This window comes from Lotus japonicus, chromosome 1, assembly GCF_012489685.1.
Source record: "Lotus japonicus ecotype B-129 chromosome 1, LjGifu_v1.2".
Classification (NCBI taxonomy): domain Eukaryota; kingdom Viridiplantae; phylum Streptophyta; class Magnoliopsida; order Fabales; family Fabaceae; genus Lotus; species Lotus japonicus.
In genome coordinates this window covers 96,480,173-96,495,772 of record NC_080041.1, presented here as the reverse complement: position 1 = coordinate 96,495,772, position 15,600 = coordinate 96,480,173, and the positions used below count along the sequence as shown (strand labels likewise).

The 15,600-nt window shown below is 34.4% G+C and overlaps 2 protein-coding genes across 4 annotated transcripts; both read left to right on the top strand.

Moving 5' to 3' along the window:
* Positions 1–2,038: 2,038 nt before the first annotated feature.
* LOC130732287 (uncharacterized) lies at positions 2,039–5,101 on the top strand. Of its 3 annotated transcripts, none has more exons than XM_057584367.1 (4): positions 2,039–2,242; positions 2,517–2,637; positions 3,123–3,195; positions 4,281–5,101. In XM_057584367.1, exon 4 carries the CDS (start codon positions 4,306–4,308, stop codon positions 4,885–4,887), a length of 582 nt encoding a protein of 193 aa, XP_057440350.1. In that variant the 5' UTR covers positions 2,039–2,242; positions 2,517–2,637; positions 3,123–3,195; positions 4,281–4,305; the 3' UTR covers positions 4,888–5,101. The 3 variants fall into 3 exon arrangements, with proteins under 3 accessions (XP_057440350.1, XP_057440349.1, XP_057440351.1); XM_057584366.1 differs by having other exon boundaries at positions 2,517–2,633; positions 4,281–5,100; XM_057584368.1 differs by lacking the exon at positions 2,517–2,637.
* Positions 5,102–8,762: 3,661 nt separating this feature from the next.
* Positions 8,763–9,639, top strand: LOC130732286 (uncharacterized). Its single transcript, XM_057584365.1, has one exon. It carries the CDS (start codon positions 8,815–8,817, stop codon positions 9,472–9,474), a length of 660 nt encoding a protein of 219 aa, XP_057440348.1. The 5' UTR covers positions 8,763–8,814; the 3' UTR covers positions 9,475–9,639.
* Positions 9,640–15,600: the final 5,961 nt, after the last annotated feature.

The following is a 15,600-nucleotide window of genomic DNA, read 5'->3' as shown; positions in this document are numbered from 1 at the left end:
AATTATAATTATTTATTTTACATAAAAAATATAGTTATAAAATATTATAAAAAATTGTTTAACGCGCGGGTATTATATGTGAGTAAAGTAATAAGTTTCTTTTGGTTTCCTAAGTATTCTCATAGTCGGTAGTTATGCGACTAATCCTCTCAAGACTCGAAGATTACATTAAGTGTGCAGGTCCTTTTAACGAATTCTTCTCCCATACGCACCACTCAGAGCTTGAACCTTGTACTACATGCCTAAGGAACTAAGCTATATCTACCAATTGTGCTAGAGCTTGTTGATATAATACTCTCTCCGTTCCTATATAACTGACACTTTAAGGTTATTACACAAGTATTAAGAAATAGCAATTAATGTTTTTGTTTTATTAAAATTTCAATCTAACTTCATACTATACCCTTTATCTCTCTTATTAATTCTAACTTTTCAATTTTCCTACCACCAATAAATAAAGGGTACAATTGGTAAAGTATAATTAATGCTCTCTTGAACTTTGTAAAGTGGCAGATAATTAGGAACAAAATTCATATAAAAATAGTGTCAGTTATTTAGGAATAGAGGGAGTAATAAGTTATTGATAACTATGTTATTTTATTAATTATATTAGCTATTAATTATCAACTTTTACATTGCCTCTAGGTCCGCCAGATTGAAGAATAGATACAACATTACAGTTTTTTGGTACAAAGATACAATATTATAGTTGTAAAAAATCGTATAAGAATGTTCTTTTTTTTTTCTTTTTTGAAAAACGAAAGAATGTTCTTACTTAGCTTTAAATTTGTGGCAATATATTTAGGACCTACAAAATTTCTTTGCGTTTATATATCTAAAACCATTACCATTTGCAACAATGGTTTGTGTGTTTCCTTTTCTCACCCGGTTCCCTCCGGGAATTAGATTTCCCACCCCCTGTTTTAGATTTCCCACCCCATTTAAAAGTGGGGAAAAACCAATATTGCCCCTCCGTGTTTTAGTCCGAAACTTCAACCTTCGGATCAGTACGAAACTTCATCCTTCGGATTAGTATGAAACTTCAACTTCTGGACACCTCTGACAGATTCTACCACATTTTTCAGCACCATTACTCCATAGCTTCACCTACCTCACCACCATTATGGCCTGCATAAACTCCTCAACCACCCAACCACCCCCCATTTATGGCTGAACACACTGTTTGGATTGGTCCTCGTGTTATTACCAACTTTGATTTAACAGACATAACAGAAGATTGATAATATGATTCATGTTTGTAATGTTGTAACCATGTCTGTAACCATGTCTGTAACCATATTATTAGCAAGAATATTTTCTTTCAGTATTGTAACGAGGTCTGTTTGTCCCATATTATTGTCACTGCATTTTCACGTTTCTGTCTTTGTGACAGTATCTGATTTGAAAGATCCGAATCTTGAAGTTTCATATTAATCCGGTTTTTCAACTCTCGGACGTCTAAAAAAGGGGGGTGGTAAATTTAATTATGAAGCAGTCCGAAACTTATAGTCCTGGATTGATCCGAAACTTAAAGTCCTGGATTGATCCGAAACTTAAAGTCCTGGATAGATTCGAAACTTAAAGTCCTGGATAACTCTTACCAAGCAGCAGAATGCAGTAAGTTAAGACCAAACCAAAAGGCATATTCATCAATTACAATCTCAACCACCACCACAATTACAAACCAAACATTTCAACCCAACAATTCGTTAGGCAAGTCCTCCAAGACGGCCACGACACCGATCATGTTATTTTAACTGTAACTAAAGAATCCGAACTTTTAACTCTCGGACTAGTCCAGAACATCAACCTCTGGACTGGTATGGAGGTTTAAGTCCCGGAGGGTAGTCCCGACATTTTTTAAAAAAGGCTAGGGTGGCAATTCTAAAACAGGGGGTGGGAAATCTAATTCCCGTTCCCTCCTGGTGACAGGTACAATCCTACAACATAGGATTTGATGTTTTAAGACAAAGTATAGGTCTTTCCAGACATAGAATAGAAAACAGCCTATAACACAGGGTTTTTAGCAACCATTTTTATTGGTTAGTAGTGGATACCACCACATTTACTTATTAGCCAAGAATAGCCGTTGTTGAAGCATTTGGCAAACCAAACCTTTGAAGGTTTGTTAGGGTTTGTCAAATTTGTTTTACAACGTTTTTAATTTCAAAATTGATTGCATTTTGAGGGATTTGAAACCTTTGATTGAACGAGGATCCAATTGACAAGCTTCAATTGGCAGGTACATACATATACCCTTATAATCATTGTTGTCATGTTGTTTTTCCCCTTTCTTTTGATTTGGATTTCACATTTATCATAAAGCTTATTCTGTTCATTTCAGAGCTATGTATGCTAATTTTGAATTTGGTTTGAGCAATTTGTTCAATGCATGTGACCATGTTTGGAATAAACACTAAGAATTTGTAATTAACATGCTTTTATAAGGTGGAATAAGAATATTTACATTTATGTGATTTGAGGCTATGATCTGAGACTATGCATCATGCTATCAGGAAACATAATCAATGTGGGGACTTGTTCCAGATAAATTTATATTATCAGAGGCAAAGCAAATAGCATATCCTTTTCAGTTGCATTGTCATAGTTGATTAATTGGAAGAGGTAGCCAGGTAGGTATATTTCCTCTTCAGAAAACTTTGACAAATTCATTTTCTTTGCAAGTGTTAATTGTTATTAATCAGAATACTAAAATCTCAATCAAGGATTTTTCTATTTTCTTGTCTGATCCATAAGCAATCTTAGGCTGAGTTTTGTGTCAAGTCAAAATAAATTTGGATCTCACTCCTTTTAAATTTTGTTTCCTTTTCCTTACACGATTGTACTTCAAAACACACATACATATTAACGTATTAACGGTGCATTTACTTTAACGTTAGAAAGTATGAAAACTAAAAATTGACACAATCCCATAGCACTTTTTGGTGAAGTACCTATTTCCTACTTCAACAAAAAGTGTATCGTGACGTGTTATTTTCTTCTCTCTTCATACTTTTTAACAGTATGTAAATGAGTTATTTAATATATATAAACTAAGGGTTATATACTGATACAATTTTATTTTAACCTCCTAATATGTTATGTTTCATGTTAATTTCCAGACACCATTGGGTGAGAAGTTGTCAAGTGGAGCTTTTGACAACTAAACTTCCTCAGAGAACATTAGCTGTGTAGGTAAGCCAGATATCAAACACATCAGATCACTTAATTTTGGTGAACGGTTGCATTTATTTAGTGTGTTTAGATAATAGTTGAGTGGAAGAGTTTCGTTCACCTTTTGTCTTGAAGTTAGTATCAACATCCGTTGGAAGAGTTTCGTTCACCTTTTATCTCGAAGTTACTTAGTATTAACATCCGTTTGCACCGGTGTCAATTAATGGTTATCCAAACATCATCATTTCAATGTGGTTTTACTACCTTTATCTATTTTACCTAATATATATAGCAGCTACCATATTATACACGTTTTTGTTTACAGGATAATATCAATTTTCAGCCGTTTGGAATAACATGATATATTTGCTTTCCCTGAAACTTGATAGACAAGAGAAACAGAGCTAGCACTAAAGGGAATAACGACTCTGATTCTTCTTAAACAAGGAAAAAAAATGGCAAAGCATAGGGTGAAAGACAAAATTGTTAGCCTAGGAAGATATTAAAGTCTGTACAGTTTTTTCCTCAGTATCTGTTATCCATTATATCACAATATAAATACATTATATATATACAGTACATATGTTTCTAGTATAATTGATGGACAAGAGAATAGACTGTTGAATCTCTAGAACTTTGGTTAGACTTGCCCAAAATAAAAACATATCAGACGAGCTTGTTTAGATGCGGATCAAAGAGCTTTTATTGAAGTTTATCCAATGTTTTTTCTAGTAGACAAGCTCCAATAAGTGTTCTTTAATCCGTACCCAAACGTGATCCAAGGACCAGAGTGAGCCGCGATCGAGTCAAACAGCAATGATGCCTTATCCTTTCTTTTATAAAAGCTAGGATTGTGAATCTGGTTTGCATAAATGTTTTATTTTTCTGTAAACATGGACAATATATTTAGTTACTATTCTTAATTAGTTCGAATTCACATTCGTGATCTGATTTGCACTGACTTCATTTCTCAAATTCTGTTATTCTTGTACATTGCATAGGTGCAAAAGTTTCTCAATCCACATTACTGAAAATGATGATTCTTTGAAGTTCTATGTATGTGAAACTTAGCAGGTAATTGACATGCTATTTACATGATGATGCAGATCCAAAACAAGAAGAAAATTCAGAATGAAAGAAAATTCAGGGAAAAGGAGGAATGTGTGCCTGGCAGTAACAGGTGGTGTTGTGGTCACAATTGTGTTGCTAGTTGTGATCTTAGCACTAACAGTGTTCAAACCACAACACCCCATTACCAAGGTGGACTCAATCCAGCTTCAGGACATGGACATGAACTTTGACATGTTCAGAATGAGGATAGATTTGAACGTGACATTGCACGCAGACGTGACCGTGAAGAACCCGAACAAGTTTGGATTCAAGTACTCGAATGGCACTGCAGAAGTTAGTTATAGAGGGGAGAAGATTGGTGAAGCTCCTATCCCTAGTGGTGAAATATCTTCTGGGGAGAGTAAAGGCATGAACTTGACACTCACTGTTATGGCTGATCGTTTTTTCAACAATCCTCAGTATTTCTCGGATGCTAAATCGGGTACATTGCCCCTCAACACCGTGACCAAAATTGCTGGTGAAGTTAGCATCTTAGGCTTCATCAAGTTTCATGTGGAATCTTTCTCATCTTGTGATTTTAGCATCAATCTTAACGATAAAACAGTTGTGGAGAAGATGTGCCACTACAAGAGTAAGATTTGATGTTGATTTTTGTGCTAGGATACGGAGAACGGAAAGAAAGGCAACTTTGACACACAACAACTTTCTCTATTTTTTTCTATCACATCGCATATCATATCTCATATTTTTTCTATCTTCTATTCCTATCTCTCTATTGAGTGTACGTGTTTGAGTTTGAACAAACAATTTTCTAAAAGAAAAAAACAAAACAGAAAGAATGAAAAACAATCATTTAGAGCCTATTTGTGAAAAGGAAAGATTTTTTATGGAAGGAGAGACTTAAAGAGAAGAGTATTATGTGCATCATATGGAAACTACAGCTAACAAGTCATTTGGATAGCCATTAGAAAATATGGAGAGAAAAAAAACACGTTCTTATACACTATTTGTTAAAGTAGCAAATTGTTGCTTTAAAAGGAATGCATCAGAATCCATTATATAATGTGAAAACAAACAGCTAACAAGTAATTTGGAGTATTTTCTAACCGATATCCAAACGAGTTGTTAAATTTTTCATTGGAGGATTTTTAAGATAGGAAACTTATTAACCTCTTAAGTGAGCTTCTTCCATTCTATTACGTTCATTTTCTTTTAATTTGGTTTCCGCAACTTCAAAATCTATATCTTCTATATATATAAGTAAAGCACACTTGAACCATTACATTAAATATACATTAATAAAGATTGCAAGTATTATAATGCATTAAGTAATAACAAATTATCTTTGTAATAAATATATTAACTAATAAGATTAAAAACTGAAGTAAAAAAACTGTATTGTCAAAAACTATTCAACTTCCTACATTAAATATTCACAAAAATACCTATATTAAATAATAATAGTTCTAATTTAAAAAAAAAAAACTTGAGTTGACAAATATTAAGAATATATTAAAATTAATTAATTATAAATAATATTTTTAATTAATTAATTTATATAAAATAGATTTAAAATTAATAAATATTTGTTATTAAATAATTATTGATAGTTAAAATTATCATAGAGTAATTTTTCTATTTAACTACATATATGATGATAAATAAATTAAATATATTAAAAAATAAGTTATTAAATTAGGAGATATATATTAAATATGTTATGTATGTCATGTTAGTTATAAAAAATAATAGAATAATTTAATTAAATTTATCTATCAAAATAGTTTAATTTAAAAAAAAATTGGCCACATAATAGTTATAATTTTGATTTAAAATATGTTTTCTAATAATATTTAGTATGAGTTTATAACCTCCTATGAGGTTTATCATTGTTGCACTCATCTACAATAGACTAAAAATGTAGTATACAATGAAGTATTTAATAAACTTCCTAAATGAAATTATATTTGATATAGCTACAATATTTCTTCATTGATAAAAAATAACAATCATTCTTAACCAACTTTCACTTTTGCACATTATTATGGTACACGAGTTTAAGAATATTATTAACTAAGTCCTTATAATTTATTTGTGCTACCCATATATATCGTCTACTGAGGGAATCATGTTCTACTCAAGTGTAGTGAAAGTTAAAGGTCTATCATAAAATGAATTCCTTAAGGACGGAATCTCAGGTATCCAAAAGAGTTCATTTTAACCACTGTAATAGACATTTATTAGGTTGAGCGATTTGTGTTTGCAAATTGTCTTATGAGGTTTTATAATTTTTTACTTTCTATAAAACTATAAAAATTTATCGAATAAGATAAATTATTATCTTAATTTATAATTAAGTTTTTTTAGAGAGCAATTTATAATTAAGTTAAAAAATATATGCTCTTACAAATTGCATATTAACTAATTAAATACTCATTATGAAATAAATAATATAACTTTTATATGTGTGATTAAGAATATGTTTCGACATTAAACTTTCATTAGCACACTTCCCATAAAGTTTCAACTAAAAACACTACTTTCATGGCCAAAACATGAAAGCAAGAGATAAATACCACTTTATAAAAGTCTTTTTACTTTTATAGATGATTTTACACAAACACGGACTAAATTATCCAGCTCTAATTATGTATTTTCTTCATTTTACTTAATATTGAGAGCGCATTACTATTTAAACATATAACCACCAAATAAATTGTAAATAATTTGTATTAAAGAAACATAAAATATAAAATATGTACTTTAATATACTAAAAAATTAACCCAAGAGGGGTAGCTCAGTTGACAACGCAGGCTGAGTGTGTGCGTGTGAAGAGCTCTCGGGTTTGATCCCCACACAATACACTCTGGAGGAGGGATGAGGAGCCTTAAATGTGACTAAATCTCGAATCTGTCGGTATATCCAAAGGGTGACCAATACCGAATGTTTATACAAAAAAAAATATTAAAAAGTTAGTGTACAATAATTTTTTTATTGAACTTCATTAATGTAATTACATTACATATGTTAATCATATTATTAATTATCTACTATTCAATAATTTTTCATATTATGTAATTTATTTTTACAAATAATTGACACGTAACTTAAAAACAAACATGTGCAACGCACGAGTTTAATTTCTTGTATAACCTTAAAATCGGATTTAGACCTCTTTAATTAATTAATTTATATAATTATGAGTTTAGTTATAATTTGTCAAATCGTATTAGCTTGGTTTGTACTTAGTAGTTAGACTTCATTTATTAGATTAAACACTTTTATTTTATTGCTTGAAAATGATGTTTAGATAAACTTCTGACTTTCTGAAAAATAATTTCTGTATTACCTCTTTTTGATATATACTTTTTTTTGAACAGTTTTTGAGAGATACTTAAATACCTGCAATTTGTAACAGTTTTGCAGAGTTTACTAGAAAAAGTAACCCCTATATGCAATTTGTGGCAGTTCAGGTGTCTATCAGAAAATGGTTGCATTGTAGATGATAGAATTTTCTACATTATTATTGTGATGTTAATAACAAAAAAGATTTCAAACTATTTTTTTATTTTTATAGTAAGGTGTGAAAGTAGGTCAGACGACACATCAGAGACCATAACATAACCGTCAAAGTTTGATCTGGCCTGACTCATTTGTTACAAATGTCAAGCACATACTTTTTAAGTTTGATTAACTAAAAAGACTGAACTCATGTTATAAAAAAACATATTTAATCTGATAGGTTAGTCTGTTTACATAATATTATTTTCATTAATTAATTAATAATATAACATAAATGAAATGCTCCCTCTGTTATCGTATATAAGTCATAAATAACGAATTCTCTTAGATTAAGAAATTTAGTAACTAGTAATAAATTTGTAAAGAAAATGATTAACTTTCATAGATTACTTTTATTTACTTTCCCATGATTTTCTCTCTCCAAGTTAATATTCTAAAAGTTCATTGTCTCTTTCATATTAAATATGATGGTGAATTTGAAAAAAATATATTTAATGTCTCTTAAATATTAGAAAGTGACTTATAATAAAGAATGGAGGGAGTATCCGTTAATGTAGAAAGGTTTATTGACCTCTTTAAAAGAGCACTTTCGGTTAAATTGTCTTTTAAACAAATTAGTATGGCAAGCCAGACCATTTAAGATGCCAGATCAAACCTTAATATCACTTAGGCCGTGAAAATAGAATGGAGCTAAGGCTTGGGCTGTGCAAAGCGACCAATTATTTTCAATGCCACGTGTAAATATTTTGCAATTGCATGGAATATATACCGTAAAACCTAATTAATGCCTTCTATTGAATAAATGCCAATTTCATGGATTTAAAAGAAAGAGGTGTTTACTGGCAATTGGAACGCGACAATTGCTAGCCGCGCAATAATGTTAAGTCTACATACTTTAATACACCAATTGGACCCCCACAACTACCAACTACCTTTGGATATTACATTAATATTATGGTTGGAATTCCTATATAAACCATACATTGCTATCAAATCTCATTTCCAGATACTTAACCTTCTCTAATTTTCCTACCTCAATTGTGTTAATGTCTGCACCAAAACACAGAGCCATGACAGAGTCACAAGAACAAAAGCATGACCAAGAGCAAGTGGTGTTGATTCCAAACAAAAAAAGAAGACACTGCTGTGTCATTTCCACTGCCATAGTGCTGTTACTTCTTGTGGTACTAGTCACAGTTTCACTAGTTCTAGCCCTGACCGTGTTCAAGACCAAAGATCCAAGAACAAAGCTTGTTTCAGCTTCATTGGAGGGAATCTCACCACGTGTTACATTTCCTGCAATTAACATACAACTCAACGTTACTCTTGACCTCAAGATTCTTGTTGAGAACAGAAACTACGCCAAGTTCAAGCACCAAGAAGGGACTAGTTTTCTGCTCTATGAAGGGAAGGAGGTTGGAGAGACGGAGATTTTTCCGGGGTTGATTCCGGCGAGGGGTTCGGCTACTCTTCCTTGCAGGCTCACCCTGCAGGCGGATAAATTGGCTTCTAATGTGACTGGTCTTATTGGGGATTTAATGGGAGGGGAGATTTCTATGGAGGCTGTTACTCAGGTTCCTGGGAGAGTGACTTTCCTTGGAATTATTAAGAAGCATATTGTTGCTAAGTCTAGGTGTCAGTTTACTTTTGGTTTTCCTGATTTGAAGATCAAGAGTCAAGTTTGTAAGAATAAGGCCAAGTTATGAACTAATTCAGGATAGAGTAGATTTGTAGGATATATATGTGGTCAGGTTCACACTTTACATTTGATTACTTGGGGAGTTTATGATACATGTGTATGAGCGCTACTAGTATTTGCATATTTCTTCATGGTATGATTTATCTATTAGAAGTTGGTTCAAGTTTTGAAATTTTGCTAATTTAATTTTGAGAATTTTAATTACTTTGCTTGCTCTGCCTTTGTCACAATAGATTGGTGGCATAATGTTGCATATGGCCAGAGAATCTAAATTCGTAGAGGATGAAGATCCCTCTTAATTCAAATAACGGAGAATAGAATCGTGACTTCATCTATGGTGGACCTTGAATTAAAACGTTGGTCATAACACTGAAACTTGTACCATTAGCTAGCATGCTGAAGGTTTTTGTTAAGAGTTGTAAACATGTAACACAAAAATCGCCATCAAATTAGAGGTCAGAAACAACACAGTTTTTTCGAGAATCGCAGTTAAGCCCTTTCTAGCCTTGGTTCAATTGATACATTTCCAACAATCTCAGCCTTGAATTTGAATTCCAATGCTTTCCATATTTCCACTGCGGATTGAGTGTCTGTGTACAGATTATAGAGGCGGTCGGAGAGAGTGTTCAGAATATGTCTACGGCACAACAACTCATCCTCTCTGCGCTTCTTTCTTTCGGTCTTAAGTTCATCAGAATCATCATCTTGTGGTTCAGCAATTGGTGTTAGATCAGGGTCTAACACATAATATATTTTCAGTGCAGTCAAGAGAAAAATCATCTTGTCTTGCCAGCGAGTGAAATTCGTTCCATCGAAGCGATCAAGTTTAACAAGATCCTGGTTCATAACTTTGATACTAGAGACAGAAGCATCAGTAGCCATTTGAATATACTTTAAGATTGTTGGAAATGAACAGACTTGATCATGATGAAATCACTTTCCTTAAAGTATTTCAAGCACTCTTTGAATTTTGTCTTAGAGTTTTGATGCAAGAATACCCAGGATAATCAGCCTTGTTTCGAGTTTGCACAAGACTAATGAAAACTCGAAATGAAGCGAAGTACAAACGGACGTTACGGCAATCGCGTTGCCGTTGCGTCGTGTCTAAGTTCTTAAGTGCTCAAGTGTCGTGCCGTCTACAAGCCGCCACTAGCGCCTCTACACCCACGCCCACGCCGGTGGCGACACCAGCGAGGGGTGGTGTGAGTGGAACATGTGACATAAAAGTTTGGGACCACCAAACCATGCACATGTGACACTATATCCTCTCTTTGTCTCTTTGTTGAATGGTTGACATTTAATGATATATAAATGCTTTGAAAAGTTGCTCCACTTTCTATGTGGGACTTGTTTCAAATCCATTCAATGCAAAATCAACACACTTGTCATTTTGGAACACTATGTAATTATTACTACTTGAGTAATTATTACAACACCAAGTGAGCTCCAAACCATGAAATATGGCTAGCAGCTCCATATGCAACACCGATGCTTGCCCGCGATAGCCCATAAAGCCAGCAAGCCAACTACCTCGCTCATCCCTAAGACAGCCACCGAAACAAGATCGAACCGGGACCCCAAGCGAGCTACCATCGCAGTTAACGTCAATCTCATAAGCACTAGGCGCTATCCATGACACCATTCTCGGCTGAGAAGGATGTTGCTCCACAGGCCAAGCATGAAGAATCAGCCGCTTGAACTCAAGAATGTTCTGTACGAGGCGGTCCTCCGGCAACACAGTTTGATCAAACATCGCCCTGTTCCGCGCTGTCCAAATCTCCCAAATAGAAGCTAACGTCGTCGCCTCAGCCTCACCAAGAAATTGCTTGAACCAGTCACACGGAGCCAACACGCTAAAAGAGCCATGTCTCAGAGAAAGCCGTAGACGTAGCCAAACCCTGTGCGCAAACCAGCAATCGCTAAGACAATGCATAACCGTTTCAGGGTACAGGTTGCACCTAGAACACACTGGCAACGCATCCATAAACAACTTGTAGGGGGAGCACGCACATATAGATTTTTAATTTGCTGCTTTTTTATGGTATTTGATTTTTTTCCTACTATATTACTATCAATTCTTGACTGCATGTTGAAAGATAATCCATCACATTCAAGGCCAACATGAAAGATGAGCAAATGCATGTGTTCGGTGCTCCCTTGTCAAAACATTGGTATCGTTTATGAAAAAACTGATAAATTGTATTCCCATCTATCTCTATTGTGGGAAACACAAGAAGGTAGTAGAAATAGAGTATTTCCTCCCATGGAATGAAACCTACCTTTTGTGATACGACAATCAATAGATTTAATTCTCGATTGTGTGCGCGACGAGCGGCAGGCAACAAAGCCCTTGTTCTTGTTGGCCACCTGACGCGAAGAGGGAAGGATTAGGAAACCAAGCATCCTCAAAGAGAGAGAGAGAGAGAGACGTTGGTCATTGCAGGCTGATTCGCAAGTAGAGGACCTTCAACTACAGGATGGAAGAAGCCCCTCAGGAAGAAGTTGCAAACCCCCCCCCCCCCCCTTTCCCACTGATTCAATCCAAGAACCAAAATCCCTTTGATGTATTCATCGCATTTAGAAACAACGAGCGGATCAATTTTTAGTTGTTTTCTATGTTGTGTTTTGATTTATTCACACATCACTTTCTCGTCCCCGAAGGTTAGCTGAAGTGGTTAGAGTTAGGAGATATAAGGGTTTGAGAGGGTGAAGGGTCCAGGGTTCGAACCCTAAGGAGGACTAACATTACTAATTACTAACAACTAACATTTGCCTATAAAGAAAACCCATCATTTTCTTTTTCATTTCATTTTGACTCAATTTCTTTTCATATCTTTCTCTTCTTTTCCTATCACATTATTTATCATATCTCTCATTTCTCCACCGTCTCTTCTTATCTCTCACATTGTGTGAATGAATGTTTATGCTTTTGATGTTAACTTAATAACTTATAGTCATTAACAAGGGTTAGGAACTGTGTGACCCAAAAAAAAAAAGCAAGAGTTAGGAACTTGAAAGAGCAGTTCTTTGGCCTTTGTTTTAGTTTTTTGGCCTTTGTTTTAGTTTATGGGTGCATTTAGATACATGAGACAAATTTCAAAAGGAATAAGAAGGGGTGATACTGGATGAGAAAAATGGAAGAGGGCTGAAGTGATGGACATGGTGTTGTATTGTTAGAGAAGAATATGAGTGATTCAATGGATACTATCAAATGGAAATTAATGAAAGTAAAAGAGTGTATTACCTAATGGATATGATAGTGGGGGCATTTTATATAGTGTGGGGCAAATATACAGTAGTAATGTAGTATCCTATTATTTTACCATACTATTAGCCTATTTTTTGGAATTTATGTGGGGGCATTTGCCCCATCACCTTTAACCTGCAACTGTGCCTGGAGGAGTTCTGCATATCGCTCCCATTTGCTATTATGAGGCCCAACTGACTCTTGTAGTGGATGCACAACCTCATACAATGCAATCTTAGACCAACCCTTACTGAATGTATTTGATGCTTGAATATCAATAGAGAGGCTCACGCTCAAGTTTCCGACAGATAACGACGACTCATCTCTGTGGGGGAAGATCAAGATGCGGCCCATACATGCTACCAGATGAGCCTCCAAATAACGCGGGGTCCACCAATAGTCGATTAGAGGCGAAAAAACCATTCCGGGCGGTAGTAGGTGTAACTTGATTTACTGAGTCCCCCTTTATCAGCCCTACAAACTATGAGACTAAGCTCATGCTTTATAGCCAGAGGAGAAGACTGAGAAGGTCCAAATAAATAAATAAAAACTAGTAGAGAAGATACTATTGTGTAATTTCCATTGCAATAGTGTAACCACAAAAAGATAAGATACTGTTGTGTAATTTGTTGCAAATTCACAAAACTGGTATGTTAATTAATCCCTTAAACAAGCTAGTGGGCTAGGTTAGACCTATAACCTTAAAAGCTGGCCCATAACTGATCACAGATCATGTTCGGGCCACAAAATTACATTCTATATTAGGTTTGGGTTATGGAAAGCCTAACCTGGGCCTATTTTCACACATACTTTCAATTTTTTTATCGAGCCGGGTAGTGAACCTTCACATAGACTCGAATCTGATATGCTTGCAAGATAGAACAACTCATGTCAATTAATATAAGTTAACATAAGGGTGATAAAATACAAATCAATTATAAATTCCTATATGTTAAATTGGTGTTAAAAAGCACTGTATTATCATAAATTGAGGTTTCTCTCTTGAATGAGTACTTTTTCTAGTTTATATAATATTAAATTATTTTGATTAGCTTATAAATATAAATTGATAATCTGTATAAACTATTAATAGCTTATTTACATAAATTCATAAACATGGAAACTGCTACTTTAATTCATCGCCACACCATGCATCCCAAGCATAACAAACATCTCATCCCAGAGATTCTCTCGGGTTGGTGTGCAAGTCATGGACCTATCTCATCTCTGACACCCTTCGTCGACGCTCTGCTGCCAACGTCCCGCGCTTGCTCTCCATATCAAATTTCCCACCCTTCAACGTCTCATCTGTTCCTGTGAAATCCTTCCTCACCAATACGGATGAATCTGATTTGATATGCACGTTGGAAAGCAATCACCGTATCATACCTGCAATGGGTTGGTCTGCTTGCTTGAAACTTATTCTTACGATTCTAAAAAAGAATCTTCATTCTGTTTCTTGAATCCCACGAAGGTCAATGTCTCACAAGTCTCCTAAAGTTACTTTTGTGGATTGTGCCGGCGTCCGTAGCCACAACGACATCAATGACTTTTATGGGTTTGGCTATGATCATGTAAGTGACACTTATAAGGAGCTAGTAATCCCAGATCATCGGAGACTTAACCAGAAAATAAAAGTTTTTAGCATGGGTGATACCAATTGGAGAGAAACTAGCTTTCACCCACGCCTTCTTCATATCAATCATGTTAGAGTTCGCCTAGGTGTTCATATGAATGGGAGTCTTAACTGGTTAGCCTCTAGTAATAATAACCCGTGCTCCGATGACAAAATTTTCTCATTTGATTTAAATAATATTGAGAAGCCGGTAGAAATATCACTGCCTTATATATATGTGTGTCTCTGGCTATATGCGTTATTTAAATCTGGGGATTTTGAGTGAGTGCCTATGTGTTTCTGATGAGGACATGAAAACCCATGAGTTCGGAGTCAATGGCTCTTGGACTAAAGTGCTCTCCATTTGTGGTGACAATCTTCAAAAAGTTTGCTTTACCATGCGGTTTCTTACGTGGATGTTTGAGAATGGGGAGGTCCTGATGGCGCAAGCATTGCTCCACTATAGCCAAAAAGATCATAAATTGGATTATGTTAGAATTCCAAACAACTTCAATATTGCCAATTTCATGATTTACTCTTAAAGCTTGATTTCAACTCAACTTTGAAATTAAGTACATGTTCTAATAATTTGGTTTTTATCATCAGAATTTAATAAAGTCAAATTTTTATTTCAATTATCAGTTCGTTTTACCATAAAAATATATGGTTTTCCCGATGTATTATCTGTCAATTCATGTATATATGCCGATAAATAAGTTGTTCTTATTTCCTTGCGCTTTAATCTTAGCTAATTTTTAACCAAAAAAAAAATAAATCTATAGCTAATTGCACTTTGAACTTTCATTCGTTTGATAACAAAGGTGCAATTGATCTTTACCTGCACACTATCTTTGCTAAAACTTAATTGTTAGTTGATGGCATGTGAATGGTTTTATCTCTAATACTATCCTTCACACAAGAGTTATTTGGATTGAAGCATTGATAATTAGAAGTGTTAAAATTCTAAATTGACAAGAGATATTGGGAAAATAGTTCATATAAATGTTGTGTAAGTCTAAGGGTAGAGAAAGGCCAAGCCTGAATTCTAGTGGAAGTAGGCTGGGCTTTACTAGACTTTGCTTAAATAGGTCGAGTCTGCTTAAAATATTTAAGGCATGAGCCTGACCTGTAGCCTGTTAAAAGGCTTTTTATAGGCCTGAGCCTGATCTAGTTAGAAGCCTAGTCTGACCTGATAGCCTATTTAAAAGTCTGTTTCATTCTAATACATTCAAGTAGGGTGAAAATTTTACTTGTGAGCATGTGAACAAACT

What these genes read in the sequence shown, in the direction of transcription:
- LOC130732287 (XM_057584368.1), top strand. Translation starts at nt 4,306, where the DNA reads ATGAAAGAAAATTCAGGGAAAAGGAGGAATGTGTGCCTGGCAGTAACA.
- LOC130732286 (XM_057584365.1), top strand. Translation starts at nt 8,815, where the DNA reads ATGTCTGCACCAAAACACAGAGCCATGACAGAGTCACAAGAACAAAAG.